General features: G+C 43.8%; 1 protein-coding gene across 3 annotated transcripts in view; it reads left to right on the top strand.

Moving 5' to 3' along the window:
* The window catches only part of RPS6KC1 (ribosomal protein S6 kinase C1), a 111,286-nt gene that overhangs the window by 5,662 nt on the left and 79,703 nt on the right, over nt 1-25,921 (top strand). For all 3 annotated transcript variants that reach the window (XM_069954747.1, XM_069954746.1, XM_069954745.1), the window contains exons 2-5: nt 1,129-1,164; nt 1,928-2,048; nt 11,327-11,442; nt 14,214-14,304. Coding sequence is in view for 2 of the 3 variants with exons in the window: in XM_069954746.1 (XP_069810847.1) it covers nt 1,129-1,164; nt 1,928-2,048; nt 11,327-11,442; nt 14,214-14,304 (364 nt within the window). In the remaining variant the exon portion in view is untranslated. The remainder of the gene's footprint in view (nt 1-1,128; nt 1,165-1,927; nt 2,049-11,326; nt 11,443-14,213; nt 14,305-25,921) is intronic.

Below are 25,921 nucleotides of genomic sequence, written 5' to 3'. Positions count from 1 at the left end.
TGTGTGAGATGGGCTTAAGCGATCTTAAAACGATCACAATAACGATTTTTCTAACGATTTATTTGTCTAAACCAGGGATGGGGAACCTTCGGCCCTCCAGCGGTTGCAAAACTACAATTCCCATCATGCCTGGACAGCCAAAGCTTCGCTTTGGCTGTCCAGGCATGATGGGAATTGTAGTTTTGCAACCGCTGGAGGGCCGAAGGTTCCCCATCCCTGGTCTAAACACTGAACGTTATTAAAACCAAATTGTCGCTTCAATATTGTTAAATGATCGATTGGGCGAATTATCACTTTGTGTAAACGGACCATTAGTCCTGGCACTGATCAGCAGGATATTTCTGTGGCACACCAGGTGTATATAGTATACAGATCCCATCATATAATGCACACTCACTATCCCTATTCCTGCTGTGTTATCTGCTTCATCCCGGCTCTACCTTTTATTATTGTATCTAGGTGATGTGTCTTCTTGACGTTTTCAGGCTGCAGACTACTGTCAGTCCCATGATGCATCAGCAGAGCATGACATGGGCCCTAGTGCCTGCTGGGAGGACACTGTAATAATCCCTCTTTCTATGTCTAAATAAACTAGAAGACTATAAGTTTACAGTTGGGGGGATACCAGTCTGACTTTTTTTTTTTTTTGAGGGGTACTCCAGCAAAAACATGTTTTCACTCAAATCAACTGGTTCCAGTCTGACACAGTGCTCTCTGCTGCCACCTCTGTCCATGTCAGGAACTGTCCAGAGCAGTAGCAAATCCTCATAGAAAACCTCTCCTGCTCTCCAGACTAGAAAGAATACATCACTTCCTGCAGGACATACAGCAGCTGATAAGTACTGGAAGACTTGAGATTTTTTAATAGAGGTAAATTACAAATCTCTGGCACTTGTTGGCACCAGTTGATTTGAAAGGAAATTTCTTTGCTGGAGTATCGCTTTAAACACAGCCTGTCATTCTCCTGAATATATGGCGGTGATGGGGAATTGTTTTGGCACAGTTGGAGTCCGGAGGGCTGATTGTTCCCAATCCCTGCCCTATGGCTTAGTAAATACATGGGCCTCACTGTTATACGACAGGATTTCCAGGAATGATAAATAATCGGAGATCTCATTCTCTTTTCAGATTGTTTCCAGAAAGAATCCAGAAGATGTGCAGGAGGTAAGACTCAGGATGAACACTGTCAAAGAATATTGCCAAGACAATCCAGGGTGAAAAGGGTTAAAAGACCATGGCCACGGTGCGGGATTTTCAGCTCCATTCTATTGAGGTGAATGGAGCCGAGTTGTAATACCACACACAGCCTGAGGTCAGCGGTGGCGCGGTTTTTGGAAGAAAGTAAGGGGTAATTCACACGCCTTGTAATGCACGGATCCTACGGAGCATGAAGTTCCGCGAAGATCTGATACATGATATCGGGAGGTCTGCCAGTCCCGTACGCAGCATCGCGATTCGTAGGGTCCGTGGATTACTGAGTGTGTGGATAACCCCTAACTGTGTCTTTATGACCTTGGATAACCTCTTTAAAAGGGTCTTTTCTGGGACCTATTCTCAGGAGTGGCCACCAGTGTCATATTGGTGGAGGTTCACAGCCCTGGCCATTAGCTGAAGTGCTTGTGTTAGTAGTCACACTGCCATTCACTGGGTAGTGGCTGTACCTGGTATTGCAGCTTGTTTCATTCCGTTCCATACACATATGTTCTCTCCTCCCCTAGTCATGTAAGGTGCCTGGTGTGAACTCCTCATCCCCCACAATGCTTCACTGCAGGCCGTGCACTATAGAAACCAGCAGGTGGTGACTGGGAAATGGGAAGTCAGAAGTGAATAGAGTTCTATGTCTTTGGCTGCCCTTAGCCTGACAGGCACAGACAGCCCTTTGTGTGGGTGCAGTCCTGATGTAACCCTCTCCTGTCTTGGCCTTCAGATAGTGACTTGGAAGAGATACAGCGACTTTAAGAAGCTCCATCGGGATCTCTGGCAGATACATAAGAACCTCTTCAGGCAGACGGAGCTCTTCCCTCCTTTTGCTAAGGCGAAGCTGTTTGGTAAGTGGCTACAGGCCGGGACTTGTGGGGTAAGGAGGTGACTGTGTACAGTGTGGAGGCCGCACTCCGCTTTACACCCTTGTGTTCTCCTTCATTTTACCTGCCAGCCTTTCACTGTCTCCATCACCTATAGGCACCTAAAGGGGTTTTACCACCATAGACCCCCCCCCCCCAGTGATAAGGAACCCGCCACCCTCAAAGCACTGTAAAAACTACAACTCCCATCATGCCTGGACAGTCAAGGCATTATTGGAATTGAAGTTTAGCAACAGCTGGAGGGCTGCAGGTTCCCCATCCCAGGGGTATACACAGGATAGGGGGTAGAAGCCTGATCACAGGGGGTCCAACCACAGAGACTGCCCACCCCCTCCAGAACAAACCGCTGAATGCCTCTCCATTGACTCCATGACTCCTGTATGCCTCTCCATTCATTGTCTATGGGAGGGCTGAAGATAGTCTAGCAGTGTACCCCATAGCTTCTATATTGTGGGGGTCTGACCCCCACAATCATACACACTATCTATTTTTTGTATTATTTATAATTCAATTTACATTAAAAAAGGAACAAGGGAATACATAACATTTCCTGGTTCTTTCCCACCAGGTTAGAAACCTATATCATATACGTTGTAGTTCGTATACATTAAAAAGGAAGAAGAGGGGCCAAAGGATACATAACATGTCCTGATTATTTTACGTCAGATTTACATCGCAGAATAACACAGAGCTAAGAACTTATTATAGATAGTAGTTGCCTTTGTCTGTGCAAAATTGTTTATATCCTTTTGCCCTTATACCAATCGGTAAAATCGGTGAACGACTGTTTACACGGAATGATCTGCGAATTTTTTTACAAACAACGATTTTAGAACATGATGGTAGATCAAAATAAATGATTTCTCGCTCGTCACTTGATCGTTCACTGCGTTTACACGTACGAGTATCTTTCGAATTCGATCGTTATCGGGCAAAATCACACGATAATCGTTCCGTGTAAACGCAGCATTATACTCGGGATTTAATGATTCTTTGGAAACAACTATTTTGCCAACTTTCCTCTGTGAATGGACCAACAATGTCCTTTTCCCATTGTGCTCTGTGACCCCTTGAGATTAAGTCATATTTCTGTAATAACAATATTTTATATAACTTAGACATCAGATGCCTTACGCCTCTAATAACCAATATATTATGTATACCCTGATTATAGGTGACTTTAAACAAATCCCTACTGTGTGATGCTTCATACGCCTTTCTCAGTTGCCAGTACCTAATTTTGTGCGACCAATGTATACCTACGTCTTCTTGTAATGTGTCTATACTTTTAAGCTCCCCCCCCCCTAAGAAAAAATCACTAACCTTCACATACCCTCTTTTTTTCCAATAAGTTTGTGAATGTACTTTGGTGAATTCCTCAAAATTTTTATTATCCCAAATCTCTGTGATCTCTAAGCTATTTCCCACCTTGCATACTCTTTTAATCTGTTTCCAAACTTTACAAAATAAATTCCCAAACCAATCTTTAGTCATCGCTTTAGCCTTCAACCCTCCGGCTTCCAACTGTGCCAAGATATCCCTTCTCCTCCCCATAAAACATTCTTCATCCCACCATACGGCACTCTTATGCATTAATACATAATATCTATCTATGTATCTATGTATCTATCTATCTATCTATCTATCTATCTATCTATCTATCTATCTCCTATCTATCTATCTATCTATCTATCTATCTATCTATCTATCTATCTATCTATGTATCTATGTATCTATCTATGTATCTATCTATGTATCTATCTATGTATCTATCTATGTATCTATCTATGTATCTATCTATGTATCTATCTATGTATCTATCTATGTATCTATCTATGTATCTATCTATGTATCTATCTATGTATCTATCTATCTATCTATCTATCTGTCTGTCTGTCTGTCTGTCTGTCTGTCTGTCTGTCTATCTATCTGTCTATCTATCTATCGCCCTTTAAATAACAATTCTTCCCTGTGTTGTTCCCCTTTTAGAGCCCTATCCGGACGATTATCGTTCCGTGTAGTAAATACAGCGATCAGCCGATGACAGCGATCAATGATATAGGTCTGGACCTATAATTGTCGGGCACCGACCGCATATCGCTACGCGCAATAGTGGTGCACGGCTGACGATTTGCAAAGTGCATACATTACCTATCCATGGTCCAGGGCTCCTCCTGCTCTCTGCTTCTCCCCGAGTCCCGCGGGCTGCAGCTTCAGAGTGGTCTGTCTCAGCTGACAGGCCACTCAGCCAATCACAGGCTGTGACCGCTGCGGACATTGATTGGCTGAGCGGCCTGTCAGCTAAGACAGACCACTCTGAAGCTGCAGCGCGCGGGACTGGGGGGAAGCAGAGCGCAAGAGAAGCCCTGGACCATGGATAGTTAATGTATGCAGTTTATGCAAGGGCTGCAAGGACATTGGTAACGATGTCCATGCAGCTCTTGTTAAACGATTATCGGGCCGAGTAATAGCCCCAGTAGATCTAGCAGATCGGTGCTCGTTTACAATTATTATCGGGCCATGTAATAACACCCTTAGGGCCCTATTCCACCGGACGATTATCGTTCGCATAATCGTTAATCGTTAACGATCTCAAACGACCGCTATTGCGAAAGACCTGAAAACGTTCACTCATTTCCATGGAACGATAATCGTTACTTATGATCGTATTTGCGATCGTTTTTTTCTTCGATATTTCTTCGCAATTGCGTTTGTATCTACTGCGAACGATCGAACGATGTCTTATTCAATGCGAACGATTTGCGAACGAGCAACGATAAAAATAGGTCCAGGTCTTATAAAGCGGTCAACGATTTCTCGTGCGGTCGTTAATCGTTAACTGCATTTCAACCAAACAATTATCGTTTAGATTCGAACGATTTAACGATAATCTGAACGATAATAGTCCGGTTGGAATAGGACCCTTACTCCTCTTGGTAATAAATTGATGAGCTGATAGCTGATATGTTACTGCCCCTCTTGTTACTGTCTCCATGTACATAGTCTGTATACAGTCTGATATTGTCGGCACCGTGTGGACAGTGTCCTCCTTTGTACGGACATGAACCATTAAAAAAGGTGGAGGGTAATATCCTGATCAGATACAATGGTGATCAGTTCTCAGCTGATCACTTCTGCTCTGTTATTTATTGATCAGTGTTCTTCTCAGCATCCAGACCCTCTTTTCTCCACAGTCGTAAATTTTCCCTACAGACTGACCTTATACAGATTTCTAATTTACTCTGCAGTTGTCCTGTGAGGTACAATGTAGCATCACTCTGCACTAATGTTATATTCATCCATCCTTGGCCTCGTTAGCTCTGTAGTTGTAGTGCAGGACTCCCCCTGGTGGCCTTCTGTGGTAAATCATTCATTTATATGAGGGAAAAAAAAAACGAAAAATCTTTTTTTTGCAGCAATTTACAGTAATAGCAAAGCAAAGTCTTGCCTAAATGCTACATAAAATTCTGAACCATAACTAAATGTGGACTGAATATTAAAGGGGCTATCCATGATGAGAAACACATGGCAGCTTTTTTTCCAAAAACAGCGCCACCCCCTGTTCTCAGGCTATTTGTGATATTACAACTCTGCTCCATTCACATAATTGAAGCTGAGCTGCAGTACCATACACAACCTGAGGGCAAGAGTGGTGCTGTTCTTGGAAGAAAGAAACTTTTTTTTTTTTTTTTTTTAAGTCCTGGATAACCCCTTTAAATCAGCAGTATAACTCCCTCTTCTGAAATTCTGCACAAAGAGTGGGGATTTTACCTATTGATTTCAATGAGGATTTTCTTGTGGAAACACCCACAGAAAAATCCCCAGCTGTGGATTTGAGATACCCACATCATGTTGTTGTTTTTTTTTTTTTTTCTTCCTCCATATTAATGTAATCTGCACCAATATCTGCAATAAGTCTTCACACTTCGGTGCAGAACCACTGCAGAAAATACACAGCCTGTGTGCACTTACCTCCAGTATATTCAGCAGGATAAAGGGGTTAGGGGACCCCCAGCCTGGAGAGATATACAGCTCCCAGATTGCACCCACTTCTATCACACATTTATGCCTTATCCTGTGGATATGCCATGAAAACTTTAAAGGGAACCGGTCCCGGGACAGAGAGATCGGCGCCTGAAGCTGAGCGCGTGCTGTATGTTAATCAGCAGAGATGAGTCCGATGCCCATAGAGAATGAATGGAGCCGTCATTCTCTATGGGCATCGGACTCCTCTCTGCAGCGCGCGCGCACTGCTTCCGACTAGGACATCTTCGTCCCGGGACCGGGTCCAGGAGTATGACTTGGTCGGGCAGGCTATGCGCCCGCGTCCCGGGTGACAGGTTCCCTTTAAGGGGTAGGTCACCAAAAAATTTTTTACTTCCAGATCAACTGATGCCAGAGATGCCGGAACTGTCCAGAGCAGGAGAGGTTTTCTATGGGGATTTGCTCCTGCTCTGGACAGTTCCTGACATGGACAGAGGTGGCAGCAGAGAGCACTGTGTCACACTGGAAAGAATGCACTACTTCCTGCAGGACATACAGCAGCTGATAAGTACTGGAATACTGGAGATTTTTTAATGGAAGTAAATTACTGGCACCAGCTGATTTGAAATAAAAACATTTTTGGTGAACTACCCCTTTAAGGGGGGTCTGACTGCTGGGACCCCTTTATGATGTCAATAAGGGGAACCCAAGTCTCCCCTCAGGACAGAGCATTGGTCACACATACTTACCTACAACCATTTCATTGTCTACAGGAGCTGAACTTACCAACCGAGAAAAAAAAAAACTGAACCTCACAACTTATTATCACAAAATGAAAAAAGCTTTATTGATTAAAAACATACATGAAAACGCCAAAAGGCAAAAAAGCGATGAATTGTGACTGAAAGAATGTAAAAAATACCACAACGGTAACGAACATACAATCAGGGGGAACAAATTGCAGGTGGACAAACAGGAGTGTGAAGGTGATCGCAATGTTAGCTATACATCATCTGTTATAGACATAGATACACACACCTACAAACTGCTTAACAATAGGTATATAGTGTTAGAATCAATGGAGGTATATTACCAGTATGTAAAAGAAGTGTGGCGTCCACCAGCGGCCCCCACCCCGACGCACGTTTCGGCTATCCGCCTTCTTCAAAGGGAACTACCCCTTTAAGGGGGGTCTGACTGCTGGGATCCCTTTATGATGTCAATAAGGGGAACCCAAGTCTCCCCTCAGGACAGAGCATTGGTCACACATACTTACCTACAACCATGATAGATCTTTGACCATCCCCGACCACAAATGTGTGCCGATCTGCGCTAGTTTCCAGTTCTAGAATCGACCAGCCGGGCCGCCCGAATGATCACTGTATCATTCGTGCAGCCATGTAAAAGTATTTCTATCTGTCACACAGAGAGATGTGCGGACAATAGCAATATATTTTGCTGCAGTACAAAAGAGGCGACTGGGCGTTCCTGCTCCTCCGCTGATCGCTGTCACTTTTACATTGGTCAGTTATAGGCTGCAGGGAGCGTTTCCAGGCCCTGTACCCCACCATCTGCTGAGGGCAGTATATAGGACGTGGGCAGTCACATGAGTTGGGTCATTTCTACTGACACCGACCACCCAGGGAGCCGGGATCTCACAGGAACAATGAAATATAGAGGAATAGAAGAGTTTAATTGTAGAAACGTTCTTCCTCTTTGTGTTGTCTGCGCCGTCCAGATCTTCCATCACATAGGAAGGGAGCCGGACAGCAGCTCAGGTCTCTGCTACTATGCATCAGTCTTTGAGCTCACAGAGCATTGTCTAGGATACCTCTCAGCTGAGATCAGGACTAGCTATGTACAATTAATCAGTCGGGAGTCCATGCTGTAGAGCTCACAGAGCATTGTCTGTACTGAATACAGTTGTATCACTTCGCAGCTGAGAGCAGGACTAGCTATGTACAATGTATCAGGCTGTAGAGCTCACAGAGCATTGTCTACACTGGATACAGTTGGATCACGTATGCATGTAAACTGCATTGTTCTCAGAACTTTCTCGGAACGTTGTGTACCTTTTCATTTCTGCAGTGTATATTATATGATGATTTGCAATATAACGGGAAAACCTTGTAACCTGCTTGTTGATTATGGAGTCTCCTCTACCTCCCTGCTCAGTAGCCTTTGCACAGGTCACAGAGCATGCCCACAACACTCTCCCGTAGACATCGATGCGCCATTTTCTGCAGTTCAAGCCTTGTGAGTGAGCTAGATTTTCATATTATACATCAGTGACCTGGAACTCTCCAGCTGTTGCAGAGTTACAACTCCCATCATGCTCTGGTAGTAGCTTCGCAACAGATGGAAACTCAGTGCTAGTGCAATGCAAAACCCGTAAAAGCCCCTGGATTGTCCCAAGTGTTGGGCCACCAGGGCGGTGAGGGAATTTCCACATCTGAGAGGGTGGCGGGGGGCACAGCCCTTCACAGCCCTTCACACCCCACTCACCCAGTCACTCTCCTGAGTGTTTGCTTAATGCGTCCTGTTCCCACACGCTCTGAAAACAAGAGGTCATGGCGTACATGTGATGGGATCCCACCGAGGAGACCCCTGGGAATAGCTCCTGTTTTTTCCATTGCTGTTACTGAGCGGGGCCTGCAGGAAATAGACAGGCGTCTGATCACTGGCTAGGACACAGTCATGGTTTCTTATCTACACGTTTAGCTCCAGCCGGACCCCTGGTACCAGCCGGGGGGATTCTATCTGCTTATTACAATATGATGTTGTTTGGTTATCGCTGATCCCACATGTCGCTGTTTACTGCCCCCTGATGCAACTAGTGACCTTCACCTGTAATATTATTACACCCCAGAGATGTGGCCGGGCCGCTTTTTACCTTTTTTTAGTGCTTATACATGGCTGATGATCAGGAAAATGTATCACGATAATCGGTCCATGTATCCGCTGTAAATGTGCAGTAGAAGTATAGGAGCGGTCCTCTTATGCACATCTCCTTTTTTGGGGGTTCGGACCCCGGTAGATGCATGGACTATGGATCTGTGGTGGTGTAGAATGATATGTGTCATATATAAACTGTCCACCATTGTGGCTAGTATTCTAAGTCCTACCATGTATAGCCCCCTGCTGGCAAGCAGGACCCCTCTTGTTGTTTTGACTTATGATAGGTACAATTAACATTTTTTGCCAAGTGCTGTCTGCAATATGTGTGCTTGCTATAATTCAAGAGGTCAAGTTGTATAGATTTGTCATTTCAAATACTCCAGTATTTATCAGCTTCTGTATGCCCTGCAGGAAGTGGTGTATTCTCTCCAGTCTGACACAGTGCTCTCTGCTGCCACCTCTGTCCATGTCAGGAACTGTCCAGAGCAGCAGCAAATCCCCATAAAAAAAACCTCTCCTGCTCTGGACAGTTCCTGACATGGACAGAGGTGGCAGCAGAGAGCACTGTGTCAGACTGGAAAGAATACACCACTTCCTGCAGGACATACAGCAGCTGATAAGTACTGGAAGGCATGAGATTTTTTAAATAGAAGTAAATTAAAAAGCTATATCACTTTCTGAAACCAGTCCATTTGAAAGAAAAAGATTTTTGCCGGAGTACCCCTAGTTTTAAGAGCCAGAGGATTAGCCCCTTGATAACTGCTCACTGCCCTCAATCTGTAGTGAGGTCTTTTTCGCATTGCTGTTGAATGCTGGGAAGCTTGTGGCCCCGGACCCCTCTTTTTGAGTACCGTCCAGGGATGGAGGTTCCTCTGATCCCGGCTGTTTTACCCTTTGATCTCTGTGGTCCGTGACCTTCCTTCTACCAGGTGACCCTATTAGAGACTGGCAGACCCTCCGCTCTGGTCTCTGGGGACCTGATTTATCATTGCAAATGCAGCAAACTAATAAATTACATGGTAAAGATGTCTGAACTTTGTCCCATGATTCTGGTTTGAAGATCTTCAGATATTCCACAATAATCAAAGTGTCTAACCTGAGACCCTCACTAATCCCCAACATGAAGGGAGAGAAGCCCTCGGCTGATCACTAACATGGATGGAGAGAAGCCCTCGGCTGATCACTAACATGATGGGAGAGAAGCCCTCGGCTGATCACTAACATGAAGGGAGAGAAGCCCTCGGCTGATCCCCAACATGAAGGGAGAGAAGCCCTCGGCTGATCACTAACATGAAGGGAGAGAAGCCCTCGGCTGATCCCCAACATGGATGGAGAGAAGCCCTCGGCTGATCCCCAACATGGATGGAGAGAAGCCCTCGGTTGATCCCCAACATGAAGGGAGAGAAGCCCTCGGCTGATCCCCCAACATGGATGGAGAGAAGCCCTCGGCTGATCACTAACATGGATGGAGAGAAGCCCTCGGCTGATCACTAACATGGATGGGAGAGAAGCCCTCGGCTGATCACTAACATGGATGGAGAGAAGCCCTCGGCTGATCACTAACATGGACGGAGAGAAGCCCTCGGCTGATCACTAACATGATGGGAGAGAAGCCCTCGGCTGATCACTAACATGGACGGAGAGAAGCCCTCGGCTGATCACTAACATGGACGGAGAGAAGCCCTCAGCTGATCACTAACATGGATTGGAGAGAAGCCCTCGGCTGATCCCCAACATGGATGGAGAGAAGCCCTCGGCTGATCACTAACATGAAGGGAGAGAAGCCCTCGGCTGATCACTAACATGATGGGAGAGAAGCCCTCGGCTGATCACTAACATGAAGGGAGAGAAGCCCTCGGCTGACCATTAACATGGATGGAGAGAAGCCCTCGGCTGATCACCAACATGATGGGAGAGAAGCCCTCGGCTGATCACTAACATGGATGGAGAGAAGCCCTCGGCAGCTGATAAGCACTGGAAGACTGGAGTTTTTTAAATAAAAGTAAATTATAAATCTCTGACACTTTGTGCCACTAGCTTATTTTAAAGATTTTTTTTTCCCGGTGAACAACCCCTTTAACCCTTAAATACCCAGGATACATTGATTTCCGCTACAGTCAGTTATGTCACTTCATTCCCAGTCTGTTTTTAGGATTAGAACATGATATGGAATAGGATTGGTCCCTATGGGCCACCGTTCCATCTTGATGCTTATTATGGGCTTCTCCTCTGCTATGTTGCACCGCATGTTCTTGGTAACATCCACTGCATGTATCCGCGTCCCCAGTGTTAATAATGATGCAATGTTTCTCCCGTATTGTATCCCCTTCCCGTTTTCTAATGAGACTTGTCTTTTCCAGGGAGATTTGACGAGTGTGTGATCGAGGAGAGACGCCAGTGTGCCGAGGACCTGCTGCAATTCTCCGCCAACATCCCCGCTCTGTACAACAGCTCCCAGCTGGAAGACTTCTTCAAGGTGAGTGAGGAGGATCTCAGTATCCTGGCCGTCCAGGCATGATGGGAATTGTAGTCCCACAACAGCTGGAGGACTGTACGTATGACACCTGTGCCCTATAGATAGTGGTTGTATACAGTGCTTATAGTATTGCTGCAGCCTATAGTATTCCCCAGGTAGCAGCAAGTCTTCCTTAAAGGCATACACCAGGCACAACAAAGAAAGCCTCTTGCTGTAAGGGCCCTATTCCACCGGACGATTATCGTTTGCATAATCGTTATCGATTAACGATCTCAAACGACCGCTATTGCGAAAGACCTGAAAATGTTCACTCATTTCCATGAAACGATAATCGTTACTTATGATCGTAATTGCGATAGTTTTTTCTTCGCTATTTATTCGCTATTGCGTTCATATCTATTGCCAACGACCGAATGATGTCTTATTCAATGCAAATGATTTGCGAACGTTTTTCAAACGAGCAACGATAAAAATAGGTCCAGGTCTTATAAAGCGATCAAGGATTTCTCGTTCGGTCGTTAATCGTTATCTGTATTTCAACCGAACGATTATCGTTTAGATTTGAACAATTTAATGATAATCTGAGCAATAATCGTCCGGTGGAATAGGGCCCTAAGACTTCTCTAGCATCATCTCCTCCTCTATCATTGGTGAGCCGTGCTGGTAATAGTGGCCTGTAGGACTCTGAGCGTCAGGCCCATGACTACTCCCACAGCTCTTTGTATTGGTTTGTGGTAATAGCCAACTCCAAGCAATGTATATAACATCCTTTACATCCGCTTTCCCGCACAGACTCAGCTTGTCAGTCATTGTCATTTTGAAGGGATAGGATTCAGGTTTCTAACTTCAAGTTGCACCTATCTGCTACTAGCAGCCATAGTGGTATATAGGGTGGAGACTGGATAGTTATATTTAGACCCTCCTATATGCTGCACACAGGAGGAGAGGATGGTTCTCTTCTGTGTCTCTATACACACACAGCAGCAGCAGCAGCTTTGAGAGCATTATAGAGAAGTAGTGGACAGTCTAAGCTGGGTGAGGTCTAATACTTACAGTAAGCTTCTGTATAGTCTCTCTATAGTTTCTCTGCCCTCTGAACTCATTTATCACTACTCCTCTCCCCATAGACTTGTATTGGCAGCCTGTAATCTGATATCTTGTTGCACTTGTAAACGTCGGCCATCTTATGGACAGACTCACCACAGAGCAGGACAGCACAGCACAGCACAGGGAGCTGCTGTCAGTAAGTCAGTACACTTACTATGGGAGAGTGCGTGCTCCTCCGCAGCCGCCGCTCTCCGCTCAAAGAAGTGACGTGTCGGGTTATGACACACTGAGACAGGCGGAAAGTTCCTCTATAAAATTCCGTCTGTTTTACTCAGTATGAACATACTCTTATACTGTACACTATACAATTTTACTATAAACTGGCCAACCCCTTTAAGGTTTAATTTACATAAAATAAGACTTCAATATAAATATAAAAAAAAAATACTTGATACTGTATTTGTCTCTGTAGTTTAAAAACCCAAAGAGCTTTTTGAGCTTGTAGCGTTGTGAATGAAATTACATTAGACTCTCCTCTGTACTGCCGCATGATCCTGATTATAGGCGCACGGATATAACGTCCTGTCAGTGCGGGAACCATCCATAATCGGGGTGGTGAGGATGGCCGCCAGTGTCTGAGCTCTCTCCGCTCCAAGGTAAAAAGCTCTGAGCTCTGGGGGTTTGGTAGATTTTCGCACAATGTACAGTATGGGCTGATACACACAGATATGTAATGGATGCTGTACTGATCTGTCATCAGGCCCCTATGGACTACTCTGTTGCATCATACTGTTCCGTGATATAGGTTCTATAGAGTTTTTGCTTATAATTTCATGCGGGTAACTTTTTTCCCCAGATGTGCTGTAAATATGTATGCTCACCTATAGTGATAGTGACAGGGAGTTTTAGGGTATATTCACATGATGCAGATCTGCTGCAGATTTTCTGCATTCATCAGATCCACAACAGAACCACAGTGTAGGAACATACCATATAGGTACCGTATAGGGTATGTCCACCTGTGCTGTATAGGGTATATCCACCTGTGCTGTATAGGGTATATCCACCTGTGCTGTATAGGGTATGTCCACGTGTGCTGTATAGGGTATGTCCACGTGTGCTGTATAGGGTATGTCCACGTGTGCTGTATAGGGTATGTCCACCTGTGCTGTATAGGGTATGTCCACGTGTGCTGTGTGTGACCATGCCCATATGCTGCAGATTTTATATTGGTGAGAAAATCTTTGTGCACAGAGCCTATAGTTCCATATTACATACCTATGAGCACCATGTCTGCTGCCTTGCAGTGCCTCAGTGAGCCACCTTATCCTCTATATGCAGTGTCTCCTCCATAAAACATAAATATGCCTTAATCTAAATCCCCAGACATGATAAAATGTTATCAGAGAAAAGCTTAGTACATATAGATTTATGCAGCTTTCACTTACCGCAATGATAAACCTGTGTCGGGGAGCTCCCCCTAGTGGTGGGTACAAGAATGTGGATTGGTAACATTTCAGTCCATGACTATGATGGAGGCAGTGCATTTGTTGCTGTGTATCAGACCTCTGATTCCTATAGATACATGGGCAGTGATCTCTGTCTAATGGTGATATACTATTGTGCTGGATCCTGGCTGGGACTGCCTCCCTTTCCTACCAATGGATTTGCATGTAAGCTAAGATGAGGTTTACACGCATCATATATTTTGTGTTTTTCTGCAGGGTGGAGAAGTGCATGATGGGTCAGATCTGATTGGTCCAGCAGAACCCTTTGGAGATTTTCCTGACAGCCTGTCGGACTGTAGTTCTGAAGGTGAGGTCACATTAAAGGAATTGTGCATGGTCTGTGTCTGGTAATGGAGCTCGGCCTCATACAGGCTTTATACACCATGTAGCGTTTGCTGTGTCTATTCTGAGTTATATAATCCTTATATATATAGGCTGTTGAGACTAAAGGCCCCCATACACATTAGGGAAAGGTCAGCCATACCTGCCTATATTAGGTGGGACTGGACGACTGTCTATGGGTGCATGGGTGCCATGTTGCTTTTCCACAGCCTGATCCTTTTGATCTCAGGGAGATAAGCCGCTACCAGAGTTATCTAGCAGCAGTTTACTTCCCTTCTTCTCATTTATTACACTTGAAAGATCAGCCAAGCTACGAGTTTGTATGTATAGAGAGATCAGTATTAACCACTCAAGTGTTCAGCCGACAGCTATTGAAATGGCCACTTAACATGTTGGCCTACAGAGGTTGTTCGGGCAAAATGAACTTGTCCCCCTATCCACAGTATAGGGGACAAGTAAGAGATTGCAGGAGGTCTGACCTCCGTACCACCCGCCGACCTCCGTATCGGGCCCCCGGCTTTTTTGTTATGAATACAGCTGCCGGTACAGACTGTCACCTGCGGCTCTATTCATTGCTATGGAGCTGCTGAAAAGAGTCAAATGAGCCAGAAAGTGCTTACTCAGCTCTTTCCGGCGGCTCCATAGGAATAAATAGAGCTGCGGGTCAGGTACAGTACCCGGAGCTGTATTCATAACAAAGAAGCAGAGGGCCCGATATGGAGGTCGGCTGGTGGTGTGGAGGTCAGACCTTACTTGTCCCTTATCCACAGGACAAGTTAGTTTTACCCAGACAACCTCTTTAAAGGGAACCTGTCACCCCGGCTGCAAGGGTGAAGCACGCCCCTTATACTTACCCCTTCCTCGAAGTCCCGGTCCCAGATCCCATCCTGCCACCAAAAAAATCCCTGTCGGAAGCTGTGCGCGCACTCGCCATAGATGAGTCCGACGCCCATATCCTCTATGGGACGGGGTCTGGAACCGGGATTTCGAGAGGGAGGTAAGTATAAGGGGCTCCATCGGGTGACAGGTTCCCTTTCATGTACTTTTGCTATTAAGTGTAAGGCTATGTTCACACTACCTAAAAGTACGGCCGTTGTTGCCACCGGTGTGTACGGTGTGAAACTTCCTTTTCTTGTATGGGATCCCGGCCGGAGCGTATACACATCATATACGCTCCGGTCGGGATCCCGTACGGGGCTGCAAATAACTGACATGTCAGTTTTCTGCGGGGTCGCAGAAAGACCTGCCAGTTCACACAATGAAGCGAGCGGCTCCGGCCGCTTGCTTCATTATGTGCTGTGGGAGGTTCTGATGCGGGCGCGCGCTGTGGCAGGAAAGATCGTCCGTCCGCTACTTAAGTACCGGCCGGGATGATCTGGGCAGGGAACGGCCGGTCTCTCACAGCGTGTGAACATAGCCTAAAATAGTTCCCCTTAATTTCTATCAGCAGGTTAGACTAATCTAACCTGCTGATATGTCCCTATTGCGCAGGAGACCCGGAGGAGGAAGATATGTGTCTTACCTTGCTCCTCATCGTTGGTCCGGTAAGACCATTAGGAGCACTGCCCATAGTGACAATCCACCCCCAGCTGGCCCTCCCCTTTCTAATGATAATGAATGGACTGGATTGGCCGAGCGCGGTCCAAATCTGGGCTATGGGGGCGGGCAGTGCTCCTTCCGCTCTCCTGACCATGTGTAACACGACTAGCAGCATCGGAACAGCGCCAAGGAGGATTGCTTCCCCTTTAAATATAAAAAATATTGATCATCTTAAAAATCTGGGATAATTTTTTATTTTTTTCATTTAAAGTGTTACTGTCATTTTTTATTTTATCTTGCAGAAATCAATCGTCCAGGCGATTTTAGGAAACTGGGTTTATTAGGCAAATATGCCATTATCTGCAATCAAAATTTTATTTCCCCAGCCCCCCCCCTCCCTTCTCTCTCTCATTCACTGCTCATTATCAGGAAATCTGGACTCTTTTACATCAGTTGAGCCCTGTGTAACCTATGGAGAGGGGAGGGGGAGGAGGGAGATTAGTTGCCAGCAGAGAGCAGAGAACAAAGGATTAAACAGTGGGAGCTGTGTGAAAGAAAGTATTCAGAGGTCAGAGAGGTCAGTGCTGACTGTCAGAGGGGATAGCCCGGTGATGTAGCTGTAAATTAACTCTGTTGTCCTGTTTTGGTGCCTCATCTCCCTCCACCCCTCCCCTCTCCATAGAGAACAATTAATACAGGGGGGAGAGCTTCAAACTGCTTTTTCATGATAAAAATACATTTGTTAGCTAATAAACCCAATTACAAAGTTTCTTAAAATTGCCTGTACTATTGATTTCTCAAAAAAAAACTTAAACAACAGTGACACTTTAAATTTAGAAACTTATGGCATGATGGTACACTACCGTTCAAAAGTTTGGAGTCACGAAACTAGAGACCCTAATGTGCTTATGATCTTGCTTATTTGTGCAACGCGGCCTCCCACTTCTTTTTCTACTCTGGTTAGAGCCTGTTTGTGGTGTCCTCTAAAGGGAGTAGTACAAACCGTTGTAGGAAATCTTTAATTTCTTAGCAATTTCTCGCATGAATTAGCCTTCATTTCTAAGAACAAGAATAGACTGTCGAGTTTCAGATGAAAGTTCTCTTTTTCTGACCATTTTGAGCGTTTAATTGACCCCACAAATGTGATGCTCCAGAAACACAATCTGCTCAAAGGAAGGTCAGTTTTGTAGCTTCTGTAACAAGCTAGACTGTTTTCAGATGTGTGAAGATGATTGCACAAGGGTTTTCTAATCATCAATTAGCCTTCTGAGCCAATGAGCAAACACATTGTACCATTAGAACACTGGAGTGATAGTTGCTGGAAATGGGCCTCTATACACCTATGTAGATATTGCCCCAAAAACCAGACATTTGCAGCTAGAATAGTCATTTACCACATTAGCAATGTATAGAGTGTATTTGTTTAAAGTTAGGACTAGTTTAAAGTTACCTTCATTGAAAAGTACAGTGCTTTTCCTTCAAAAATAAGGACATTTCAATGTGACCCCAAACTTTTGAACGGTAGTGTATATATAACACAGAAACAAAAAAAACATAGGAGGAAAACAAAACAAAACATAACAACAGTCGACCTTATGGATTTATAGACCGAAAATATAACATGATTAGCAGCGGAATCAAAGTGGGTCAAACTAAAATGTGTATGCATGGGGAGGGTGGGGTTGCAAATATTGTAAAAATAGCTTGAGTGGGAGGGGGTTAAAGACCACCATTGTGGTTTGCATAAATACGTCGACTGCATTGCTTCTTTAAGTTGCCAAAAACAGACCCTGTCCCCTGATAGTTGGGGCTGCAGAGGTTTTGCACTGCTGATATACAGTAAATAATGGGAACCCATAAATGGGTAAATAAAGTGCAGTTTTACCTTTAGACTCTTGGTGGCAGCATTGCTACACGTTGTCGCCTCTCAATCCTCGATCCGGCTCCTCTGATGAATCCCTAATGCATAAATATTTGGAATTTAGTGTCAGAATCCGGGAAACATCTGTGATTGAGAGATGCAAATTTGCAATGTTAACAGTATTCAAACCGGCCTTCAAAACACTTGAAAAAAATGAATACCTGTTTTTTTTTTTCCCGTTTCATTTTATTTATTTTTTTTCCTTAAGTGACAGTGCCAATTAAGTGTTGTGGCACTCAGCGGCAATGATTGCACATAATACAGCTGTCAATGGTGACCCGCAATAATCTACAGAATCTGAATTAATCAACTGCTAATTTTGCAGGGCAAGTAAATGGCATTTTTATGAAGGATGGTGCGGTAGCTTTATAATGTCGTGCATGTGCAAGACGTGAAAACACATACTCTGCCGTACACCGTAAACACCAGAACATCTGCACTTGTTGTTCCATCGCATTTAACTCTTTGAGAGTAGTAATAATTGCCTTTCAGGAGTTTGCAATTAGTGCAATGATGTGCATATAGCGGGGTCTCTGGCCCTGCACGGGGCTTAACACAGCACATACATTTAGCCTGGAGTGCGCCTTAAAGTGTCTCTGTCGTTTAAATTTTTTTTTCAGAAATCAATAGTACAGGAGATTTTAAGAAACTTTGTAATTGGGTTTTTTAGCTGAGAAATGCATTTTTATCATGAAAAAGCAGTTTGAAGCTCTCCCCCTTCTTCATGGTTCTCTTATGGAGAGGGGAGGGGTTGAGGGAGATGAGGCACCAAAACAGGACAACAAAGAGTTAATTTACAGCTACATCACCGGGCTATTTCCTCTAAAGTCAGCACTGACCTCTCTGACCTCTGAATACTGGCTTTCACACAGCTCCCGCTGTGTAATCCTTTGTTCTCTGCTCTCTGCTGGCGACTAATCTCCCCCCTCCCCTCTCCATAGGTTACACAGGGCCCGAATGATGTAAAAGAGTTGAGATTTCCTGATAATGAGCAGTGAATCAGAGAGAGGAGGAGGGGGGGGGGTCTGGGAAAAGTATTTTTGAATGCAGATAATGGCATATTTGCCTAATAAACCCAATTACAAAGTTTCTTAAAATCACCTGGACTATTGATTTCTGCAAAAGAAACAAAAACGACAGTGACACTTTAAAGAGGCTATTCAGGTATCCAAAATGATACTTACTTTTTTCCACAAACCGTGCCACCCCCAGTCCTCAGGTTATGTGTGGTATTGCAACTCTGCTCCATTCACTTCAGTTGAATTGAGCGGCACCACTTCACACAGACTGAGGGCGAGAGTGGCGCTGTTTCTGGGAAAAAGCAGCTTTTTGTTTTGTTTTTTAATCCTGGACAACCCCCTTTTAAGGGGGAACCTTTCACCTTACCTTTTCCTGACCTCTCTGACACTTATCCCCAGCAATATGAATGTTCTTTTTCCAGAATAGTAGTTTCATGAGTAATACATGTACGGTATGTCCCCTAACAGACAGGTCAGGAGGACGTATGATGTATTCAGTGTTCTCTCAAGAATCCTTCTATTTTCCTGTGCTCATATCCACAATAAAGTATGTCACGACTTATAGCCTATAGCAGTGTGTCTGTCATGGTTACAGACTACAAACAAGCCCAGTGTAGTCCCTTACATGAGAACATGCATTGGTACTATCAGACTAACACATAGCTCAGCCTAAGGGCTGTATACATAGAATGATCAGTGTGGAGTTTCCCTACATCTATACTGTCTCTATGGTTTTATCATAGCCAGAAGCAATGACTCCAGCATTAGCGGTGCACAGTGGGGGTCCGCTGAGGGTGGTGGTTGTCACTGCCTTAGTGTGTCTATGTGCATGTCATCACCATCAGGGAAATGGAGTTTAGTGGGGAGCAGCAAAATGTGCAATGCTGGAACAGGAGGGGATTCATCAGACTAATAATGGGGTCCCCATGGGATCTGCTGCTGATACCACAGGGATATGGGGTCCTCACACCTTACAGGATGCTGATACCTAAGGGGACATCACAGCGATATGGGGTCCTCACACCTTACAGGATGCTGATACCACAGGAGACATCACAGGGATATGGGGTCCTCACACCTTACAGAATGCTGATACCACCGGAGAAATCACAGGGATATGGGGTCCTCACACCTTACAGGATGCTGATACCACAGGAGACATCACAGGGATATGGGGTCCTCACACCTTACAGGATGCTGATACCACAGGAGACATCACAGGGATATGGGGTCCTCACACCTTACAGAATGCTGATACCACCGGAGAAATCACAGGGATATGGGGTCCTCACACCTTACAGGATGCTGATACCACAGGAGACATCACAGGGATATGGGGTCCTCACCTCACACCTTACAGGATACTGATACCACAGGAGACATCACAGGGATATGGGGTCCGCACCTTACAGGATGCTGATACCACAGGAGACATCACAGGGATATGGGGTCCTCACACCTTACAGGATGCTGATACCACCGGAGAAATCACAGGGATATGGGGTCCTCACACCTTACAGGATGCTGATACCACAGGAGACATCACAGGGATATGGGGTCCTCACACCTTACAGGATGCTGATACCACAGGAGACATCACAGGGATATGGGGTCCTCACACCTTACAGAATGCTGATACCACCGGAGAAATCACAGGGATATGGGGTCCTCACACCTTACAGGATGCTGATACCACAGGAGACATCACAGGGATATGGGGTCCTCACCTCACACCTTACAGGATACTGATACCACAGGAGACATCACAGGGATATGGGGTCCGCACCTTACAGGATGCTGATACCACAGGAGACATCACAGGGATATGGGGTCCTCACACCTTACAGGATGCTGATACCACAGGAGACATCACAGGGATATGGGGTCCTCACACCTTACAGAATGCTGATACCACAGGAGACATCACAGGGATATGGGGTCCGCACCTCACACCTTACAGGATGCTGATACCACAGGAGACATCACAGGGATATGGGGTCCTCACACCTTACAGGATGCTGATACCACAGGGGACATCACAGCGATATGGGGTCCTCACACCTTACAGGATGCTGATACCACAGGGGACATCACAGCGATATGGGGTCCTCACACCTTACAGGATGCTGATACCACAGGAGACATCACAGGGATATGGGGTCCGCACCTCACACCTTACAGGATGCTGATACCACAGGAGACACCACAGGGATATGGGGTCCGCACACCTTACAGGATGCTGATACCACAGGAGACATCACAGGGATATGGGGTCCTCACACCTTACAGGATGCTGATACCACAGGAGACATCACAGGGATATGGGGTCCTCACACCTTACAGGATGCTGATACCACAGGAGACATCACAGGGATATGGGGTCCTCACACCATACAGGATGCTGATACCACAGGAGACATCACAGGGATATGGGGTCCGCACCTCACACCTTACAGGATGCTGATACCACAGGAGACATCACAGGGATATGGGGTCCGCACACCTTCAGGATACTGATACTACAGGAGACATCACAGGGATATGGGGACCTCACACCTTACAGGATGCTGATACCACAGGAGACATCACAGGGATATGGGGTCCTCACACCTTACAGGATGCTGATACCCCAGGGGACATCACAGGGATATGGGGTCCTCACACCTTACAGAATGCTGATACCACAGGAGACATCACAGGGATATGGGGTCCTCACACCTTACAGAATGCTGATACCACAGGAGACATCACAGGGATATGGGGACCTCACACCTTACAGAGTGCTGATACCACAGGAGACATCACAGGGATATGGGGTCCGCACCTCACACCTTACAGGATGCTGATACCACAGGAGACATCACAGGGATATGGGGTCCTCACACCTTACAGGATGCTGATACCACAGGAGACATCACAGGGATATGGGGTCCGCACCTCACACCTTACAGGATGCTGATACCACAGGAGACATCACAGGGATATGGGGTCCTCACAGCTTACAGGATGCTGATACCACAGGAGACACCACAGGGATATGGGGTCCGCACACCTTACAGGATGCTGATACCACAGGAGACATCACAGGGATATGGGGTCCTCACACCTTACAGGATGCTGATACCACAGGAGACATCACAGGGATATGGGGTCCTCACACCTTACAGGATACTGATACCACAGGAGACATCACAGGGATATGGGGTCCTCACACCTTACAGGATCTGCTGTTGGTAGGGGTATATCAATATATATATTTATTTAAGTAAAATATAAAATTATTGTGTATTCTGTTATTTTCTATCTTGTTGCTTGAGATTTAACATTTTTCACATGACATAAACACCATGAAGAATAGGAATTTCTATAAATGGTGGAGTAGATGTGCAGTATAATGCCGGTGCTCTTTTCCCTCCGGAGAAGTGTTGCGATCTCCCATTTCCAGTCACGTTTAGCGTTCCCCCTCTCCTGCCCGCCTCTCGCTTTCTTTCAGCCCACTCTGCCTGCTCACCTGTAACACAATAATAATTGTTAGTTTCTTCTATGGCGGTGTTGGAAGCTGAACAGGGGACGGCGCTGCCAGGAGCGGGCACCAGAAGTGTGTATTCATGAGCACATCTGAAGGATAGCTGTGCCGCACTTACCATGTGAAAGGCTTTTCTATAATCATGTAAGATGCCTGCGAGACAATCTCGTCTTCTGACAGAGGTCGAAACTGATGCATATTCATTTTTCTGCACTTACATTTAAATTGCTTGACAAGCATTTACAAGGGGAATGTTAAGTTCATATTATGACACCTTACATAGGGTGCTACTCGTGCAATTTCTTCTAGACCGATCTGTCATTTTCTTTTTTTTTTTTTTTTTTTAAATTTCAATTTGTAGAATGCTTGAAAGTGTCCGACAAGATTAAAATATCTATATTTTTTCATTATTCCATCGCCTTTCCTTAAATGCACCATAACTATATATATATATATATATATATATATATATATATATATATATATATATATATATGTAATAAAATGTGGTAATAAAATATGTACTTGCTTAGTTAAATATATATATCTGGTAAAGTTTGTTGCCTCTACTTTTAGTACTACAAACCATTTTGTCTGCTTAAATCTGTGAATATTAGTTTTTTTTATTAGTATTTTATTACAATTTTTTTTAAAAAAAATTTATATTATTATTTTGCAATAGAATAGTTTGCCATTTTGATTGGCAAATTTAAAAAAAAAAAATCACGATAAACAGTAAATAGGCGCCATTACTATGGTTATCACAAATGGACATAAGGGTAATGGTCTGTTTACATGGAGCGATTCAAATTTTCTCGATAACAATCGTATTTGAGTGATAATCGGCTCGTGTAAACACAGCTAACGATCAAGCGACCAGCGAGAAAATCGTTCATCGTTATCTTTCAATGTGTTCTCAAATCATCGTTGGTCGCTCACTGATAAGTCGCAGATCGCTTTGCCTAAACAGTCTTTTGCAGTCACCCTATGTGAGAGCTTAAGTGATCTTAAAACCACCGTAAAAACGATTTTTTTGAACAATTTATCACTTTGCCTAAATGCTGATCGGCATAAAAACCAAAATCGTTAAACAATCTATTGGGCGATTTATCGCTCCATCTAAACCAGGGATGGGGAAGGTAAAGCTTTGGCTGTCCAGGCGTGATGGGAATTGCAGTTTTGCAACAGATGGAGGGGCGAGGGTTCCTCATCCCTGATCCAAACAGACCATAAGACATTGGAGAAATCTGATAATGTTTTCCAATTAAACAATTTAAAAAAAATCAGATAATGCCTGAAAAAAAAATAAAAAAAAATACAGGTTTCTTAAGATCAGCATATTAGGCTGGGTTCACACTACGTTTTTGCAGTCCTTTTTTTTTTATATCTGTTTATGCAAAAAACTAATTAAAATACGAATGCATCTGTGTGCATCCGTTTTGATCCGTTTTTCCATTGACCTCCATTATAAAAAAGGATCAAAAAAGTAGATCAAAGCGCATCCTTTTTTTTTTTATCCAATTTTTTTTTTATAATGGAAGTCCATAAAAAAGGATTAAACCAGCTGCACACAAATGCATCCGTATTTTGTATAAAACTGATGAAAAAAACCGAACTCCTAAAATATAGTGTGGCCCTAGCCTTAAGGATTGTAAATTTAGGGCTGGGTTCCCACTGCGTTTTTGTTACATTTTGCACATAGATTTTTGTTCTTCACAAACTAAAACAAAAAAAAAGTGTTAAAGATGCAACAATGCAGTTAAAGCCCAGTCTAAGCAGTACAGCAAAAATAAATTCTAAATGTCAAAATTCAGACAAGAAAGTTAGAAATTGCTTAAATTGGGGACATTTTTTTTGTAGAATTCTTAGGTGAATGAAGAGCAAGAATATTAAACATCAGCCCCCCACTCTTTTATTGTAACCAATCGCTGTATAGCCAAAGATTTCAAAAAAATCTAAACAGAAAAGCCAACGTTTGTCATATGTCAGGTGTAGATTGTAAGGAAGAACAAAAACTCTAAACACAAGAAGAACAATCTTGCAAACAAATGGTGTTTTATCAAAACTGAAATCTAAAACCAGAGATTGAATAAATTACCGAATTTGGGGAATAACATTTTTTTTTAGTTGCTTTCATAAATTTTTCATGATCAAAAAGAGCCATAAATATTTTTGTGGATTTTTTTGTCTTAACTGTAAAGATATGTTTATGTTTTGGTGTGTGTGTGTGTGTATATATATATATATATATATATATATATATATATATATATATATATATATATATATATATGTGTGTTTAAATCAACAATTTGTGACCACTAGTTGTCTCTCTTCACTGCACATGTGTACAGCTACCATGCATCTGCATTCAGAGAATCCTGGGGGTGCTTGCATTGTATGGTCAACTCTCTTGTCACACAGCACAAAAAACCTCTGTAACCACACAGTGACATTATACTGATTGAATAGCTACATAACAAAGAGAATTGTCTCCTGGTAAGCTGCAGAGGTAATAGAATTAGTAAAAGTAAATCATATAATTAGCCCTCAGTAGATATACAACCTGCATGATGTACAGGTGTCTTTCCCTGTGTGAGTGCACAGAAGACGGAGACTTCCTGTGTTTGGTCTCTTTTTCTGAACAGAGAATAGTCCAAATATTGACCCTGAGGAAGCTTGAGCTGCAGTTTGGTCGCATGTATAACATTGATTTAAAGAGAAAATGTGGAAAAAAAAAAAAAAAAAATAGAATATATTGGAAAACTTCTTGTGGTCTCACAACTCCTGTTGATTTCTTAAAAAGAAAACCTTCACAACAGGTTTTTTTTTTTTTTACCTTTTATTCTATAGTCATTGTGCACCTGTCAGTGTTTTGCAAACATTTAAAAACATTTTTTTGTTACTTCACAAAATTATTTGCTGATCTTTTTGTTATGGTGTAAGATCATATTTATATATAGCGGTAGGAATTTGTCGCTACAGGTCAGATTTATTTTTCTTCCCAGCCGTGTGTATATACAGTATGCAGAAAGATATAACTGAGTGTGTTTCCTTTCTGGAGTTACTTGTGTTTTGTGTATTTTGTTTTCTAGTAGATTTTGCTTTTTGTAACTCAAATTGCTTATGGATAGAAGCAAATATTTAACCAAGGATTGTAATATAGTATCGGATTGTTAGGTGTTTTTTGTTTGTTTGGGGAGGGGGGGCCTGGTTTATACTTGTAGAAATTAAGATTTTATTTTGCTATTCATCTTTATGGAATATTAACATTGCTCACTTTGTACAGTCACTGAAAGTCAGTCTGATCAGTGGTTGTCCCAAAGTGATGCATTACATGTTAACAATTGAAATCAATGTGCTGTGACTTGAATGGGTATTCAAAAGAAGAGCACGTGGAGCCTCATTAAAGAGTCTCAAAACACAGGACTAGCCAGATATCCCTCCAGGAAGGACCCAGCCAAGGCAAAACCACCATATTAATTGACCCTATAAGTCAATGTAATGACAAGAGAAAAACCAAGGCCAGATATCCATCCACAGACAGCTGTTTCAGGGTGTTGCCTCTCATCAGTGT

This window comes from Dendropsophus ebraccatus, chromosome 15 (assembly GCF_027789765.1).
Source record: "Dendropsophus ebraccatus isolate aDenEbr1 chromosome 15, aDenEbr1.pat, whole genome shotgun sequence".
Lineage (NCBI taxonomy): Eukaryota > Metazoa > Chordata > Amphibia > Anura > Hylidae > Dendropsophus > Dendropsophus ebraccatus.
Note: the sequence above shows the minus strand (reverse complement) of the source record. Positions and strands in the feature narration are given on the sequence as shown.